General features: G+C 44.4%; 2 protein-coding genes across 4 annotated transcripts in view; one reads left to right on the top strand and one right to left on the bottom strand.

Moving 5' to 3' along the window:
- Window positions 1-6491: 6491 nt before the first annotated feature.
- DEXI (Dexi homolog) lies at window positions 6492-6773 on the bottom strand. Its single transcript, XM_075719343.1, has one exon. The coding sequence runs from the start codon at window positions 6771-6773 to the stop codon at window positions 6492-6494; it is 282 nt and encodes a 93-aa protein (XP_075575458.1).
- A 2102-nt stretch (window positions 6774-8875) lies between these two features.
- The window catches only part of CLEC16A (C-type lectin domain containing 16A), an 86139-nt gene continuing 77247 nt past the window's right edge, over window positions 8876-17767 (top strand). For all 3 annotated transcript variants that reach the window (XM_075718068.1, XM_075718066.1, XM_075718067.1), the window contains exons 1-2: window positions 8876-8955; window positions 16369-16497. In XM_075718068.1, the coding sequence (XP_075574183.1) occupies window positions 8876-8955; window positions 16369-16497 (209 nt within the window). The remainder of the gene's footprint in view (window positions 8956-16368; window positions 16498-17767) is intronic.

Raw genomic sequence — 17767 nt, 5'->3', positions numbered from 1 at the left:
AGGTTGTCTGGCACAAGGGGTCCTGAGGCAGGAGGGCTGCCACCATTTCATGTGCAGAAGGCGTAACAGAATCTACGAGGAGTCTGAATGAAGAATGAAATGCGACGGTCACATTCTGCATGAGCACGGACAGACTGAGGAATACGGTGTCATTAACAAAGGCATTACAGGAAGCCAAGAGCAAACAGGTTGACGCAGTACTGGGAGAAAGATTCTGCTATGGATTGAAAGCAGATTAAAAGATTGGAAGCAAAGAATAAGGTTTGGTAGGAAAGAAGTCAGTAGCAGGGTATACCAGGGACCGATTTTTATTCAACATCGCCATTAGTGACCTGGAGAAGAGAGTGAACAGAGAAATCTTCAAGACTGCAGAAAATAAAGCTCTTTTCAGGTATTCAGATGCTGTACTGATAGCAAGGAACTCCGGAAGCATTTCATAACATTGAGTGGGCAAAAGGTGGCGGGTTTGGAAAATGTTTGCTAAAGGACCGGGCAGCAAGGTGCACTCTAACATCCCTCATTCTATGACTGTGGATTCTGGAAAGTACGAAGAGAATGGAGTGCAGATTTTGGTCAACAGCATGTGCTCTCTCAGAGAGCACCCCTGCCCCTCTCAGAGGCAGAACACAGGGCTGGGTGATCATGGTCTGACACATCATGACATTTCGTGTGTTCTTGTGTGCCACTTACTGTAGATGCTAGGTCAGAAACAAGAAGCACTTTTGTGTCCAGTGAGGTATTTCTGTCAAGTCTCTATCAGCTACAGTACTCTGCTAACAGTCATCACATGCTCAAAATCCTGTCTCTTAAACTAGGAACAAGAAAAGGGGAAACAGCAGCTCTATCAGGTCACTCATTTGATGTTTATCTGATTGCTTTCCAAGTTGAACTAAAAACTCTGATCTACAGCAGACAGTTCAGGGAGATCATTAGTATTCTGCACTGTAGATCAAATTCTAAGCTGACTTAAAAATAGCACAGCAAAATGTACTGGGCCTCCAAAGCAAAGTATAAAGCTGTCTAATGGAAGTTTCAAATGCTGCTGTAGGGCTGCTAGTCCAAGACTGTAATGTGTAGTGGCCGGTATTAAATGGGGTGTGAATGATACAATTGACCAAGATATTCAGTCTTGCCTTTCTATTCAGCTGATTAAAAGCCTGTCCTTCAAATTTCATGTGAAGCTAATTTTTAACAGAAAATTTCAAAAATTTCAAAAAACAATGGAAAATGGAAAGGTAGCAAATATTTTTAAAATCTCAGAACTATAGTCTTCTAATAGCCTAAAAGACACCTGTAAGCATTTAACAGTATGGCTATTATAGCATAACTTGAGCATTAGAAGAAGAAACTCAGTCATGATTTTTTTGCTAATTCTGTCTGTGAAGTTACTGTTCTTCACAATTCGGGCTGGACCAAAGGAAACATGGTGACTCTGTTTCGCATCCTGACATTGTCTGCTTTCTGTTTCCTGCCTTTCTGCAAGAGTGTGTTTCAGATCTCACAGCCTATTTGGGCTCTACTGTCTGAGCAAGCCTTGGGTCTTTTTTTCTGGCCCTTCAAAGAGTATATTATATAGCCTTATTAACTGAACTAGAGCTTTACCCAGCAATAGATCATTCAGTGCACATCACATTTTCCATTATACCGTTATTTTCCATATATGGCTGCTACTAGTCTTTACCCTTTTTATCACATATATTAGAAACATGTCAGTGTCTTCAGAGAGCATCATGCAAACTATTCAGCTATTTTTTTTCCAAGTTTGTGGCCAAAGTACTAAAACTCAGCTGGGAAAAAGAAAGACAGTTTGACAGTTTCCTTGAAGAAATGGAAAGATTTAGCCACTTCTGTGTGCTATTTAATTCTTTGGGACAGTTGTATGCCATATAAATTAGAATCATTATGAGGGGACAAATGCAAAGAGTCGGACTGGCCAAATACACAAACTAAATGTCTCTAAACAAATTATTCTTTCCTTCTATTTTAGGATTGCTAGTTGCTAGCCAAACTACAGTGTCACTTTGCCCCTCCTCCAGAGGAAACAAACATGAAGAATTAAATTGGATTCGTTTCTTAATTCCTTTGACAGCTTAAAACTGATAATTGGCTATTGCCACCTACTGAAGCAAGTTGATTACAGTAAGCTTCATTTTTGTAGGGAAGAACCACAGAAATTATTATTTTTTAAATTATTCTTTAAAATCACTTGTGGCTGGGGCTCTTAACACATGAAATACTCAGGCCTGAACTATTTCTATCCTAAATTGAATGTCTCTATTTTCTATGCCTCATTTTAATTCATGTTATTAACAGCAGCATTTGGAAAACTTTTTTAAAAATCTGCCTCCTCTCTTTGCATCATATGAATGAATGCATTTGGCAGAAAATCACTTAGGGACTGTCCATGGCTGTGGTTAATGAGTGTGTATGGACAGTTCATCAGTTAACAACGGTTTTGTCTTCCTTCCATCTACGATGGAGTTCCTGTTAAGAAGAGTCAGAGTACAAAAGTCTCTTTAAAGCAGAGCTATCAGGTGAGTTTGAGCACTCAACTTCTATTAATTTTAATAACAGCTAGGAACTCAAAACACAGTTCTAAAAACCACAGCTAGTGTTCTTAATACTCTTGTTACTGTAACTCATATAAAATAGCCGACTGATCTGTATCATGGAGTCAACAAGCCACCTTTTTTTTATTTTACATGGAGATTTCTACAAATAAGGGAAGAGCATAGTGAAAAGTGGCAAGGTAAAATAAGTAACAGATCACTGTGCTTATTATTTTTAAGATTCAAAGTCTGAAAAGGAAGAAGTCAGGAGGTGGATTCTGATGCTGTTTACGTGTATCCTGACACAGCTAGTGATAACATTCTTCTGATCTGTTCCTTTACGTGGCGTCTCTGTTTTAGAGAGGTGGAAAGGAGGCAAAAGTGAGTTAAGCTCGCAGAAGACATCAGTGGCAGACACAGGAAGGAGTCCAGCATGCTTATTTCCCTCTCCACTGGGCCATACCGTCTCTCGGATACAGAGCCTGCATTTCTAATTGGCACTATATGGATGAGCTAGTGAGTAAAGATATTTCTTTGATTCATGATTTAGATGCTAGCATTCAGCATTAGTGCTGAGTCACAAGTTTCTGAGTGCTGGATTCTGCTCACTGAAGACGTTCATCGTAATTCACCTTGATGAAAAAATATAGGTAATGCTTGTACTGTAAGATTAAATAAATCCAGTATTTCCTATTCGGCTTTCATTATTGACTACTTTTGCTCATTTTCTTTCCGATGAGAGCACTTCATGATGAGTCACATCTGATTTTAAGAAAGAACAAGGAGAACAGTCATAACACCTTATTCCAGGGGACTTTGAATATAATAAAGAACCTGAAACACTCACACTAAAAGAGCAGATGGCACGAGCAAGCTCAATTCTGCTCAGTTTACACAGATGGATTTCTCCATTTGAATAGGATAGGAAGCTTCTTTGAGCTGCTTAGCTGTCTACCTTCAATCTCTGCCATCAGTTATGCTCAGAAACCTGGACATAATTTTGCTCCTATTGAGTTTATTCAAGTGAACGTTTTGCTGCAAGAGAGAACAGAGGTTTTCTGATCCACATGCTCTTTTATTTTTACATCTGAATTAGCCTTTCCACATTTTGCAGTATCGCCTCTTGGGATTTCCCACCTTTGTTTCCCTGTCACGCATGCCACTCACCTCCTGGGTGCAAGGCATCGCTTCGCAAATTCAAGGAGCATGCTGCAAGGTTTCAGCTAAGGCTAATCATAGCTCTTTAGCTGTTCTCAGTAATCACTGGTGAGTCACATGAAGAACACTCCTCTTATATTTAATGCAAAGAGAATGCCCATATATTTTTCACCTCTGCTGGCAAACCAGACCCATTCTTCCTGCAGCACCTTGTGAATCCTCAGCACTTCTGGATCTACGTGACCAGGGCAGGTGGGCAGCCTTCCTAGGCCTCTGGAGAGCATGATTAACACTCGTACAGAACTTGGGTCACTGCAGGCTAGACACCAAAGGGATTTAAATCTTCCCTTTCAGTGCCTTACTTCTGCTCCCAAAGCAGAAAACACAGCTCCAAATTAGGGCCCTCTTCTGCCTGCCTTGCTAGGGAACTGCTGAGGGGGAATGGCACAGAACAGTGAAGAAACCTGTAGCCAGGATATTAACACAAACTCCTTTCCATGGTGACATGCTGAGTCCTTGCCTGGTAGCTAAATGATTATGCAGTTTGGGGCCTGGTTGCTGCATATATAAATATAATTAAATATATAAATAGACGAAGCACAGTAATAGTATATTTTTTGGTCTCTAATAATCTATCTAACTTCAGGGATTTGTGATTTGATTCTCAGTGGAAACCATCATCAAACATGACAACTTCCAAATTAAAGGATCAAGGCTGGAGTTGGTACCTGTGCAGAGCTCCATTAGCTCAAGGTGGATATAGACTGAGACTTCTGAGTTTTGTGAAGACCTCTGCATTTTGGTTTCTACATATGAAGGTAACATGGTTTTATAGTTAGAATATCAAGAAGTTTGCAGAGCTGCTTATCCTATTAATATGAAGGAAATTTTCAAGAAGCCCATTTATCTACGCTGAACAGCACTGCGCTCAGACCTTACGCTCTATCAAACTATATGTTCATGTAGTAGGAAAAATCCACTGAGGAAAATTATGTCTGTTGTTCTCCTGAAAACTAGATGCAACTCATCATGACAAATCCTAGTCAGCAAAAAAGTGATTAAAAAAATGTGTTTAATCCCTGTATTAGATGGTGTTGGAGTAATAAGATTCGGGGTTTGGGGAAAGGTATTTTGGGAGAGAAAAGGGCTAGGGCTTTTTGCACCAAAGATTTTGCTAAAATTTCCATTACTTTTTATTTCTTTCTTTCCTGGAATACACAGCATATGTGTTATTTGCCCAGCTGAAAAGGGAGAGGAGGAGGCAGCCACAAAAGTAGGCAAGAGCGTTTGGTGGGGAGTTTAGTTCTGCTCCAGACCTTCTATTCTAGCAGAAGGGATTCTAATCCAGCTGCTTGGGATGGGCCACCAAATGCTGGTATGGACACTTTAATTTGCAGTAACTATATGCAGCGGAATTTCTTCAGTAGCAACAACGATCTGTTCCCCCCCTGCACACTTCTACGCTCCCATGTGCCTTTGACCAAGCTTTGTTCAGCTGTGTTTGTGCAATCAATGTTACTCCAACACCAAAAATATCCATTTTTTCCTTCTAAACTACTGACCAAAATCAGCTACTATTGTTTTAGATCGAATCTGAATATTAATATTTAGGAGATGGTTTTAACCTGTGTGAAGGACAGCACTACAGGAAAGGCTTGCTTCCCTTTTTTTTTTTTTTTTAAATTAGAAGACTGATTAAAATAGCTTGATGTTAAATGGTATTTGTATAGTATGTTCACCAAGGTTATGTTCGTAACCTTACAACAGAATTTCCTATTTCCATAATTTCAAATAGAAGATAAAAAGGTATCCTGAACTGGTTTTCAAATTTACAGACAATATTTTGTTAAAAATTCTACTGGCAGATTTGCTCACACATTTTTAATTTAAACTGTGACTGTTTTCATTAACATACATTTGGCACAGAAAGTCCTAGCTAGAAAAAGTGATTTTCTTCCCAATCGCATTTCAGTGTTTTAAATTGCTAAATCCTTACAACATTTCCGGAGTTTTAGTATCACTCAAGACTACGATAAATTGATCAAGCAAACCCTCGTGCTACGATTGACATGGGAAGAATGGCGAGCTGGGCAGGTTTCTTATTATCCAAGACAGAGGTTTTAAAGGGCAGCTGATTAAGATGTATTTCTGGCTCGAGTAGGGTCTCTGAATTTCAATAAATATTAGCCTGGGTGTTCATTTAGATTCAGAGCTGCTTTCAAGACCGGATTAGCAAAGCTGCTGGCCAGCTGTAACACCTAGCATCACCGCTGCAGTGGCTCCGAACCGTGAACACGAGCCCTTCGGCAGAGACGCAGCGGAGGACACGGAGCGGGGCCCGCACCGGCCCCTGGGCTCTGCGCGGCGGTGCCGGGCCGCAGGAAGCGCCGGGGGTGGCCGGGCAGCGCTCAGCGACCCGCAGGCAGCCCGGCCCCGGCCCCGGCCCCAGCCCGCACAGCTCGCCGGTGCTGGAAGCCGCGGCCGTGCGCGTCCCCGGGGCTGGCGGCGCCGGGCGGGGGCCCGCACGGGCAGGACGGGCGGAGCGGCGCCGGGAGCGCCCCGCGGGCCGCTGCCCAGGACGAGCCCGAGGACGTGACTTACTTCCCTGGCGAGCTCCGTGCGCGTCCGCGGCCCTGGCCGGCGGCAGCGGGTCCCCCCCCCCCCCCGGCACCGGGGGAGGGGGGCATTTGGAAGGGAAGATGCGGCGCAGAGGGAGCCGAGACGCGGCGAGGGCTTCCCGGGGCCGCGGCGGTCCCCGCAGGCGCTTCGGAGCGCCCCGGGGCGTCACTCCAAGTACCCATCAAAGACATCCAGCTCGCTGTCCGTCTCGTAGAGCACGGAGCCGGGGTCGGAGAGCACTCCCAAATCCACCAGAGCTTGGTCCATATCCTCGGGCAGGAAGACGATGCCTACATTGAGAACGATGTACTCCATCAGGAAGGCATAGTACAGGATCAGCACGTTGACAAAGAACAAGCCCACGTAAAACATATAGGGCAGCACCAGCAGCGCATGGAAGGCCCAAGACTCCAGCGAATCCAGACGTGCCGAGACCGCGGCGGGCATGCAGCCGTGCGGGGCTGCGGCGGGCTCCGGCGGCGGGGGCAGCGGGCGCGGCAGCGGGCACCGACCTGCCCGTCCGGCGCGGGGGGGGGCGGGCGGCAGCGGCGGGCGCCGGCGCGGAGCCGGGAGCGGGGCGCGCAGGACCGCACACCCCAGCCCCGGCGGCAGGAAAGGGCAAAACCCCAGAGACCGAGCGGGATCCGGACCCTGGGAAGAGGCGAGCCCCGCAGGGGCGCGGAGGCGGCACAGCCGCAGCGCGGCCGGCTCGGTCCCTTGCTTCCCCGGAGGGGGAGGCGCCCGGCAGGCGGGCGGCCGGCGCGGGCTTCAGCGGCGCTGCCGCAGCCCCGCCGTTGGCAGGAGGCTCCTCAGGGGCATTTCCAGCCCTGCTGCTGCAGTCCCGCCGCGGCTCCCCTCCTCCTCCCGCCCGCAAACTTTGCGGAAGGAGCCCGCAGGCGCGTTGTCGCGCTCGGCGCGGAGCACCTGCCGCCCTCAGCTCGCCCGCCAGCCCCGGCCTGCGCGGCAGGGCCCCCTCCTGCCCGCCCCCTCGCCTCCCCGCCCCGCCGCCTGCCCCCGCCGCGCTGCTGGCTGGCCCCGAGCGGCAGTGACGGGCGGCGGCGCCTCCGCCGCGTTTGCCGGCAGCCGGGTCCCGCTCCGCCCGCCCCAGGGCCCGCCGCGTCGGGCCGGGCGGGGGGGCTGGAGGCGTCCTGTGGTGCCCGGCCCTCGCCGCCCCCGAGCCCCTCAGCACCCCGGGGGGCAGCGTGGGCAGCTTTTGTCCCTTTCTTTGCCCCTGGCAGTTGTTCGCTGTTCCCTTGCTGTTGAACAAGGCCCTCCTGGAGCAGCCGTGCGGGCCTGGGGCCCTTTTGACTTCGGTGGTGGTGTTTCTTCGCTGACCGAGGTTTTACCTATATCAGAATATAATCAAAGCCACGATTTTAGACTTGGTGGGTTTTTTTCGACACTGGCTGACAAACTCCTCAGCTTTTACTTGGTTTATTTATCTAGTTAAAGCAAAAAAGTCTAAACCCAGGTCAAGACAGTCATTAATGGTGCCGTTCTCTTTGTTCTGCTTTAGTTAAGTTAGTGTTTAAGCCGATTCAAAACTAAATGTGCAATCCTTATTGGAAAAATCTCAGCAAGGGGAATGTCAGCAGCTGAATTTCCGTCGCTGCATCTTGCAGCATCCTGTTCTCTGGTCAGAGCTGACCCCACCAGAACCGCTTGATTTTGAGTTACGGAAGGTGAACAAGGACCGTCAGGGGCCAAATTTTGTCTCAAATTACAATGTGTTTGGGAGGTATGCGCACACATTAAAAGGCTGTTCTTTTGTTTAGGCTAAATTTAGTCTTTTATATTCCTCTAACTTCACAGTCCTCTCATGACCCGAGAAGATGTAACTCGTAACTGCCAAAGAGAGGGAAGGAGTCAATTAGATAAAAAATTGAGCCAAGTCCTGCGGCTCTGGGAGGCGGGGGCGTCGTGCAGGCCCGTCGCTGCTCTGGTGCAGACACGGCGCCCCCGAGGGCTGAGCGCCTGCCGGGCAGCGTCCCTTGGCTTGCCCCGAGAAAAACGGCCGAAGTGCGGCCCTGGGATGACGGCTGAGGGCTCGTGTTTCAACCTTCCTGTGGAAATCCTGACAGGAATGGAGAAAACTCCGGGCTCCCCGGGGACTCTCCCGTTTCCTTGCAGGTGCCAGGCGGGCGAGGGGCTGGGACGGTGGCGGGCCGCGGCAGGGGCCGGGCCCTGGCGGGCGCGTTGCCAGGCCGGGCCCCGCCGGGCGCTGGCCTGACGAGCGAAGGCGGGAAGCTGAGGGGGCTCGCGCTCGCCCCGGCCCGCTCCCCGCCGGGGGACGGAGCGCGAGCCCGCCTCGCTGCCTGCTGGGACTTGCAGTCCGCGCGGCGCTGCCGGGGCGGGGCGCGGCACCGCGCTTCCCAGCGTGCCTCGCCCGCGCATGCGTCTTGGCGCTGGTGTGCGCCGGTGGCGGCCGCGGCTGGGGCTCCTTCCCGGTCGCCGCCCGCCCGGGCGCCGCTCGCCCCCTCGCCCGCTCTTCCCCGCGGGGCTATGAAGCCCTAGAGCCCCGCGGGCCGTAGCAACCGTTCGTCGCCAGCATGTTCGGCCGCTCCCGCAGCTGGGTGGGCGGCGGGCACGGGAAGGCCTCCCGCAGCATCCACTCCTTGGACCACCTCAAGTAAGCGCGGAGCCGGCCGCGGGCTCGGGGGCGGCTGCGAGGGGAAAGAGAGGCGGGCGGGCGGGGCTGGGGGCTGCCGGGGGGAGCCCCGCTGCCGTCGGCCCTCCCAGGTTGTGAGGGGACTCGGAGGGTACGAGGCGGCGCGGGGGGCGGTAGGCGGGCGGGCTCCCTCTGCGGAGCTGCCCGGGGCAGGGTTTTCCCTCGGGGAGGGCTGCGGGGCCGGGGGGCGGCTCGGTGGCGTCCCGGAGCAGAGGGAGCGGGGAGGGAGGCGGGGCGGCGGCGACGCTCCCCAGTCGCTCGCTCCCTCCTCGGCCGTGCGTTCTGGCGCAGCTCCCCCGAGCCGAAAGCTCCCGGAGCAATTCACCAGCGGCGAAGGAGGCTCTCTGTGCGGTGTGGGTTGGTGTCTTTCTCACGGAAATCTGCCTCTTCGTCCCAAAAGGTCTTCAGGGCAGATACAGTTCCGTGATATCATGTCACACTCATGGCTGCGATACGTGCTTGTTTGATTTTTAATAATGTCACAGACTCACTCGGTGGAGTAGAGTGTAAGAGGTGATACATACAAGAAATATCTCATTCCTCTTGAGAGACAACTTGATTGTTTCCTGGTAGTGGCTAAGGCAGGGAAGCGAGTAGCCTGGTCCCAGCCTGTAAACAACATAGACCTTCTGAGGTGTGGGAGGGTGGGGGGTGTGGATCTTAGTAGTCAGCAATGATTCGTGGTAGTCCAGATGGTGGTTTTGCAGGTCCAGGGGATGTGCCCGGGTTAGAGGGCTCAGCAGCTGGCGCAAAAGTAAAGCCATTGAGCTTGAGAATTGTAATGTTAGTCTCCAGACTCTGATATCCTTGCGTTACTGCTGTCTGCAGAAGGTGAATAGTTTTTTTCTAGCTCTGCCACTGGAGAGTTGGAAGGATGGCAAGGGATAAAACAATTTTAAATTCTCTGTTCCATTTTAAGGGTTTTGCTATTGTGAGAAAAATGAGATCCACTGTTATAGCTTCTCTTTCTACTGAACAAGAAAAGGAGGTCATTGAGAGGGGAAGCATTTTCTAAGTTAACTCACTGTGAATACATAGCTCGTTGAGAAATAGGTGGCTGGTAGTTTTCAAACATTAGTCAAATTACAAGGAGGACACGCATGGAGTCTGATAGTAATGAGCAGGATGCACTTATACAAGATTAGGATCTTGCAGTTACTTTATCAAGATGATTTATGGTTCTGGTCCTTGTCTCTAAACTGGAAAAATGTTCAAAACCAGCAAGACTAATTGAAATGCATTACTTTCTACCAAAGACACAGAAATCAAGTCCATAAATACAAAATTGATGAGGCAGTAGCACTGCAGAAAGTAATTTTGAAAGCATGGTAGGTTGGACTAGTAAGTCAACATGATCTGGCATTGCAGGAAAAAGGGGAAAAGTCATGCTCAGATAGGAACGTTGTCTTTAACATACAGTGGGTAGTTGTTGGGTACTACTCGGCACTCATGGAGCTTTGGATCTATCTGTTTTGATATTACACTTGAAGGTAGAGCAAGAATGCTGATGCATGATGAAATTTGAAGAAATTGAGTTTAAGTTTAGAAAAAGTAGGCTGGTGAGAGGGAGACTTTAGGATGTTAGAATCTTTCAGGCAAGAAAAATGTGATCATGTATTCTCTCAGGGCCACAGAGGGTAGAAAAAATGATACCCTGTTTGATTTGCAGCAAAAGGGAATTAGGCTATAAGTGTCGTGGCTTGTGCTTGACTTCATGTCTGAGAACTGAAGTGTATAGTTCTCTACTAAAATCCTAGCTTTGGTTTGTTTGCGTTTTTCACGTGACTTCTTTAATTATGAAATCTAAAATGGTAGTATGTAAAGGACAGCCAAGATCTTTGATCTGTTTAGACTATTTATATTTTAAGTGTTTGTTTAGCTAGGCTGTGTGAATTTCAGTTTCTAGCTAGATGTCAACAGCAAAGGTAGCTACCTAGTGGTAAAGTGAAATTTAGGGCTTTTCTAACATAGCAGTTGAGGTGGGTAAAGCAACAGAAGGAGAAAGGGGCAAAGAACCTTCATTTCAGGGTCAGGAAAGAAAGTCAGAGTTGATAAGCTCACCGTCTTGTGAGCTGTCTGCATTCTTATCTTTTCAACTCGTCAAAACCTCATGTTGTGTTCCATGTGAATGAGTTGAATAGAACACACTAACCTTGCTATTACAGGTTAGCTTAGCCTATAAGAGATGTATTATGCTGTGTTACAAGAGTGAAATTAGCCCAGGCTATCCTTATGGGAATATTATTATTTTTTAATGTGCATAATGTAGAGTTTAGTCTAAATTGTAAACAATACACCTCGTTAATAATACTGAGAGAACTACTGCTTTTTGTCAGTAAATGCTAGATCTGGAACTTCCTTTCCTATCAGCTTTAATGCAGTTTGTTTGAGGCTTGCTTTTGAAATTTTACTACTCAGTCTTTCTGCAAACGTGCTGTGGAGTGGATTGGCTAAAGGAAAATTGTGAAGCTGTTTGTATTAAGGGTTTTGATACAGTCTCTTGGTCTAGTGAAAGCAGTTACAGTTTCATCCAGCTTTCTAATACCTTGCTGAATTGCGATCTAGAGAGGCTATGAAACAGTATTAGGCACTGCCTGAGTACTTCTGACTTATTTTTCAGAGACCTTGATATTTTTGTGCCCTTTGGTTGGTAATTGAGGGAATGTCAATAACTTAATAAATGGAGAAAACCTAAATATTCTGGGAACAGGAACAATGTTAGTGATTGCTTGTGAAAATGGCCTGTGAAATGACTTATCTTTACATGAGTGTGTCTGAAACAAGGCCAGAACCCACTTCTTAAAGGTGGCTTCCAGCAGTTTAAAATGAGACCTGTTTTTTCTCCCTTTATCTAGTCCTCTGCTCTGTTTATTACATGCTTCAAGTTCTAAAAGCAAATACATCAAGACTGTTTTAGGCAACACAAACTGTCTTGCTACACAAACTTAAAGTTAGTGCTTTCTCATGAGCTGTGTGTTCTTCTTTTTCTCTTGTGGCCTACCTCTGCATGTAAGCCATGGGGTTCTTGTGTAGGTCAGGGTTTCTTACAGTTCTCTCCAGCCAGTGATTGTGATAGTCACTGTACTGCATTTCTGCAGCTACTCACCTTAGGAGCTGTGGCCCATGGTTAAGTAGCAAAAAGTCTTTCCTGTCGCCTATTCCTGTTGCCCAGCTGAGGGTAGTCTAGCCTTAGCAGATGCATGGTCAGATCTCCTTGAGAGCATAACTGTATCTTCTTTCCCTTCTATCCCTTTCCCTTCTTCTTTTCCCACAAGCTTTGACTTTGCAATGGAATGGATGAAGATGATTTATGTCATTTTTCCCAGTATTTAAGTTCTGATATCTTAACTATTTCTGAAGAGTTCATCTGATATCGTCTCTGGCATTCCTGCTAGAGTGAAAGGCTTTGGAACTTAAGCTTAGTATCTTTGTTTCTAGGTGCAACTTTTTTCTTACTACTTTTCTAAGAGGTATTTTACATAGCCCTGTTGTCACCTTCAAGTATGTTTCCCATTGTTGCTTCTACACTTGGTATTTTAATTACATACTGATTGCACAGAAGGTTTTATGCCATTAGAGTTGGGTGCTGAACATTTCTCATGACTCGGTCAGATGTAGTGTCCGTAAACATGTATGGTTGAAGACTTGTTTCACAGCTGATTCATTTCCTGCAGTACTGTCCATGCTATACATCGAGTTTCCTCGATGAGTACAGTATGTAATTACATAGTTACAAGCAGAATGAAGAAGCAGTTGTGTTACGGTTAAGTCTGGGGTTTTTAAATTTGAGTGCTTGACTTCCTAAACTCTTATCTGTTTTAGTGTGTTTTTGTAAGTAGTAAGTAGGAAGGTCATTAATACAGACTTTCTATGTTCACGAGTTATTATATTATCCCTTTGAGCATGGTTTCTTACCAGAAAAAAGTTCAGAATTTTGTTTGTATTGTTAAGTTGCTGACAAAATCTCCCACTGATTTTGATGGTATCAGCTTTGACACTTCCTGCATGGTGGGTTTTTGTTAGGTTTTTGTTTGTTTGAACCCAGTCTTCAGATACAGAGAGATAGAGATGACAAAAGTCTTCCTCTTTGAGGTTTTAGCATTTTGGAGCACCAACTTGACTCCTATGTAACCAGCATCTAAGAATAGGCTTTAAGGATTTATGTAAGTATAAAAATATTGGTTTTGTTCGATACTTCATGTTCTCATGATATGGTATGTTGCATGTCTGGTAAGAGCAAGTATGTGCATGCTTTCTCATTCATTTTCAAGTAAGTAGATAAAGGAACAGCTAAAAACAAGCCCAGGTTTTCTCTAAGTGCATCAGTGTGTTAGCAAATCAAGGAACTTTGCAGTAATGTTAATATTAAGTAAATTAATTTGGAGTTAATGTATTCGTGACTACTGAATGTTTCGTGCTTTTTGCATCTGTAACACTTCATGTGCCATAGACTCCTGAGGTGAGGTAATAGCATGTAATTCTTCCCACTGCTTCCCATTCTCAGAGCTCTGCTGTTGGAGTAAGCTTCATTCCCAAGTTTGCATAACGTAACTTATTAATGAGAAATGTATGTTCACAGATGCAGTAGTTTATATATGACTCCAAATAAATAAGCTAAAAGATGTGAAGTAGTGTAGTATTAATTACTCTCTTTAACTCTATCAGGAAAAATACTTACTATACAGATTGCTCTGGAACGAACTGTTCTGATTTAATTGCCTTCTGTCTTCAGCTCTTCATTGTTCCATTAACTGATGCATGCTCAGAGCAGTGACTTAGTTTTTGCTCTGTCTTTTGATTCACTGTCCTGATAATACATATAGTGCCATAATGGCAAGTTTTTGCAGGGCTTGTGTGCTGTGTGCTCTTTTGGAAAGCCCCGGGAATTCTTACAGGTGGTCAGACATAAACTCTCACATCTTCGCTGTGAGCCATCACACTGTCAGTCTCCATAGAAGGAATCTTGAACTGTGATCCTCAGATTACTTGAAGAGGATTTGCAGGTGCCCTTTGACTTGCTATTTAGTGACTTCTGTTATGGTACAGCACGTGACCAGGCAGTTATGACTGTAGGAGATAGCTATGAATCAACTTTTCCTAGAATGGTTTCAATCTGAGCAGTTTGTGTTCTGGATTTGGAAAATAAGTATTGATTTATGAGGGGAAAAAACTGTGAAGCAGGGGAGAGAAATTTTTACTGAAGAGAAGGAGTATGAAAAGCCAATCTTTTTCCCCCTCCTGCCATGTCTTCCCTTTTTCTTCCTCTTCTGTTTGGTAGGTTAACCTTAACGTGATGTAGGCTTTATCACATTGCTGGTTTTGGAGGGGAGGGAAGGGAGCATGCGGTATATCAAGTTTGTTAAAACTGTGAACTTCTGGGAGTTGTTTACCTCTTGGTGTCCTTGTGCAGTACTCAACATAGTAAAATTGTTATTTGATGATTAAACAATATCAAGATCAACAAGCATATAGCATTTTACCATAACAGCGTAATAAACTTCTCTGAAATAGCTTCTGCTTCCTGCATGACTTATGAAGACAGGCTATGTTTTGCAACAAGTCCTGTGAAGCTCTGGCCAACTGAGTGGCAGCACAGTGGTTGAAGAAGGTTCCCCCCAAAAAAATTTTGCAAGTTTTAAGTAAACTGCAAATATGATCAAACTTTTTTTTTAATTGAATTCGAGCATGAAAACTGAAACTAGGTAATATCTTGTTTTGTCTTCATAAGTCTGATAAATAGTTGGTTGGAACAGCCTGATACTCGTGTTCAGTTAAATGGCATTTTCGTCTCCAGCTGCGTGTTTGCCCTGTGCAGTGATTCAGTTTCTTAGTGTAGATAAAATGGATGGGAATACTGTTTTTTGAAATGTGATTTCAAGTCTCTTTTTTACCTAAACTTCTGAAACTTACTTTAGACCAGACACCCCAAAATTCTGTTTTGGAAATGCACAGTGTTTCTTGGAACCCTATAATAGCTTGGCAAAATTGGTATTTTTATCTTTTTCATAATAGCTGCTTGAGGTCTTTAAGTCTGTCGCTTAAAAACTTGCTTCTTGAACTTCTAAACTCCTGCATCATACCAGTAAGATTCCTAAAATTTCGACCTGAGTCACTGAACAGACGTTCATGGAATCCAAACCAGTTGAGTTTGCCCCAGAGTCAGGACATGCAGGCTCTTTGCCCGAAAATGGACCCTGGGAGTTTTGATTAACTCCACCCTTCATGGGAAGGTTGATAGTATGGAAAATCTGTCTTCCTTTCCAAACACTTGTGTGTCGCACAGATGATCCTGAATGCTGAGGTGTTACTCCTGTTTTTTCAATAGATTGCAGTATAGCAATGTATGATCTGTGTTTAGTAGTTTAAACTCTTGCAGTTTTAAAATGACATGAAATTTCTCTGATTATATTTTTTCATTTAATTGCTTTCATAGTTGTACACCTTTCTTACATCCATCCCTTTTCTTTATTACTATATAAAAGCAAAAAAAACCCACCCCAAACCAGAGAGGGAAAAACCAGTGGTGATTCTTGTTCTTTTATTAGAATTCCACCCTCCCCCCTCCTTTTTTTGTTTTTTAGGACAAAGGGAAGTAATCTTTCATGTAGCATCTTATTTTGCAAAAAAAGAGAGAAATGTGCTTCCTTGACTGAGTAAAATTCTGAGACTTACAATACAAGCCTTTCAAATTTTATTTAGCTTCCTGTCAACTGTGTAATATAGACACATGTTTTTTTAAACTTCACTAGACAGCCTTAAACTCTTGCCCTTTGAGATGGTAAACCTGGAATTTGCCACCTTTCTGAACAGTATTTCTATGCTTGAAGGGCCAGAGACCTGATGATTAAGCTTTACCAAGATGAGTAAATAGTCTTTGAGAGTCCTCATTATCAACCATCAAATTGATGTGAGTCTGTAAAGTGTTTCTGCAGACAAGAACTTCTCTAGTTAGATCTGCGTTTGCCTCTTTCCAGAATTACTTTCCCACATCAGCTACTGCATGCTTACCTGCGTCTTCTATTTCTCTTTTTTCTTGCTCATCACTCCTTTGACTTTAACATACTTCCAAGCAAATTCACTAGGTTGCCATAAGAAGCACCATGGGAGAAGTGTTACATAATTTCTAGTCCTATGTTAACATATGCATAGGCATTCATAACTCACCTGGCTAGTTATGGATTTGTTTCGTTTGTTACATATTAACAATTACTTTCCTCTCTGCATCAACATTAAAAGGAAATTTTAGGATTTTAAAATTGTACAATGATTAGACATAATGTGTGTGTCTATGTTAAGTCACAGTGACTAAAGACAAACATGGTGCATGTGAAAGTGGCAGGATAGCCTATTACTTGTCATTATTTTTTCTTTTAGGTACATGTATCATGTTTTGACTAAAAATACAACAGTAACAGATCACAACCGCAATCTGCTCGTAGAGACTATTCGTTCTATAACAGAGATCCTTATATGGGGGGATCAGAATGACAGCTCAGTATTTGAGTAAGTACTTTAAGCAATTTTGCCTCTGGTTTTGTTTTTCAAGAATGGTTAGAGTTGCATAGGGACCTAGTTCAAAAGGTTAACCCTTCCAAGACTGTATTTCATGAATGTAGGTAGAAAGCTCTGTCGTATAGTAGACTGGCAAGCAGGATCATATTCTTGTCATACAAAGAAAGCTTCTGTTAACAAAAAAGTGTTCTAAGTCCAGAGCCCCTCTCATGTACTGCTTTGGTTTGACTCTCAAATCTTTGATATAAATACAAATTCTAACTTATTTTAGGGTCCAGATTTACTCAGTACATCTATTATATTACTTTAATTTGTTCAATTTACATAACATACTACAAATAGATATCTTATTCTAGCTATGATATTTAGAATTTTTTGTTCAGATGTTATTTTAATGCTCATAAAATAGTGTGATAGAAAAACAAACTTCAAAACAAATATTCACAGTTGCCAATCTGACTGTATTAATACCCATTGCTTGGCTGTTTGCTTCAAGACACTTGCTCTTTTATAAAGGCAATTTGTGATTGAGGTAAGTAAAGCTAAGGTGTTTGGTGTTATTAATTACTTAGGGAGTGGTTGCTTTTATTTTTACAAGATGATTTCAACATGATTGGCTTATGATGTGGACTAAGAAAATTAACTTATTCTGATTATTCATATCTGTACTGTAACTCCGTCACATTCCTCACTGTTCTCTGCTTGGGAGAATTTTAGGAATGTGGAGTTTTTCTGCAGTTAATGTAAAAAAAAAAATTCATAGATATGTATTTGTAATGTCCTGGTAGGAGAGAGTCCACACTGTTCTCTTTAAATTGCATGCATTTCTGGTTTAAAAACACTGCAGGCATTCACTTCTGTTTGAATTGTACAATAAACCATGAAATGCTTGCTTCTAGTGTGAAAAAAAAAAAAAAATTAAGGTGGATCAAAAATAAGGTCTACAGTGTTGACGACAAAAATTGCGTTAGCTTAAAAGGGACAAGTGAACAAAACGTAACCTTCATTTAGAGGCTCTCCCCTTCAAAATTATGATTGCAGGGTAGGGAAGCTGCCTGATAAATTCAATGTACTAAAAATCAAATAAAAAAGGCCCTGATTTCTTGACAACCCTTTTCTGCAGAATTTGAATGTTTAAGTGTCCTTGTTAGTATTTTAGGTTTTTGGAAGATGTTCTTCTGTTGTAGAATAAAACTTTGCAAAATAATTCTTCATAAATGTAAAGCATGCTGTTGTCAATGATCCTAGTAAAATTATGTTC

Source organism: Pelecanus crispus, chromosome 11, assembly GCF_030463565.1.
Source record: "Pelecanus crispus isolate bPelCri1 chromosome 11, bPelCri1.pri, whole genome shotgun sequence".
Lineage (NCBI taxonomy): Eukaryota > Metazoa > Chordata > Aves > Pelecaniformes > Pelecanidae > Pelecanus > Pelecanus crispus.
Note: the sequence above shows the minus strand (reverse complement) of the source record. Positions and strands in the feature narration are given on the sequence as shown.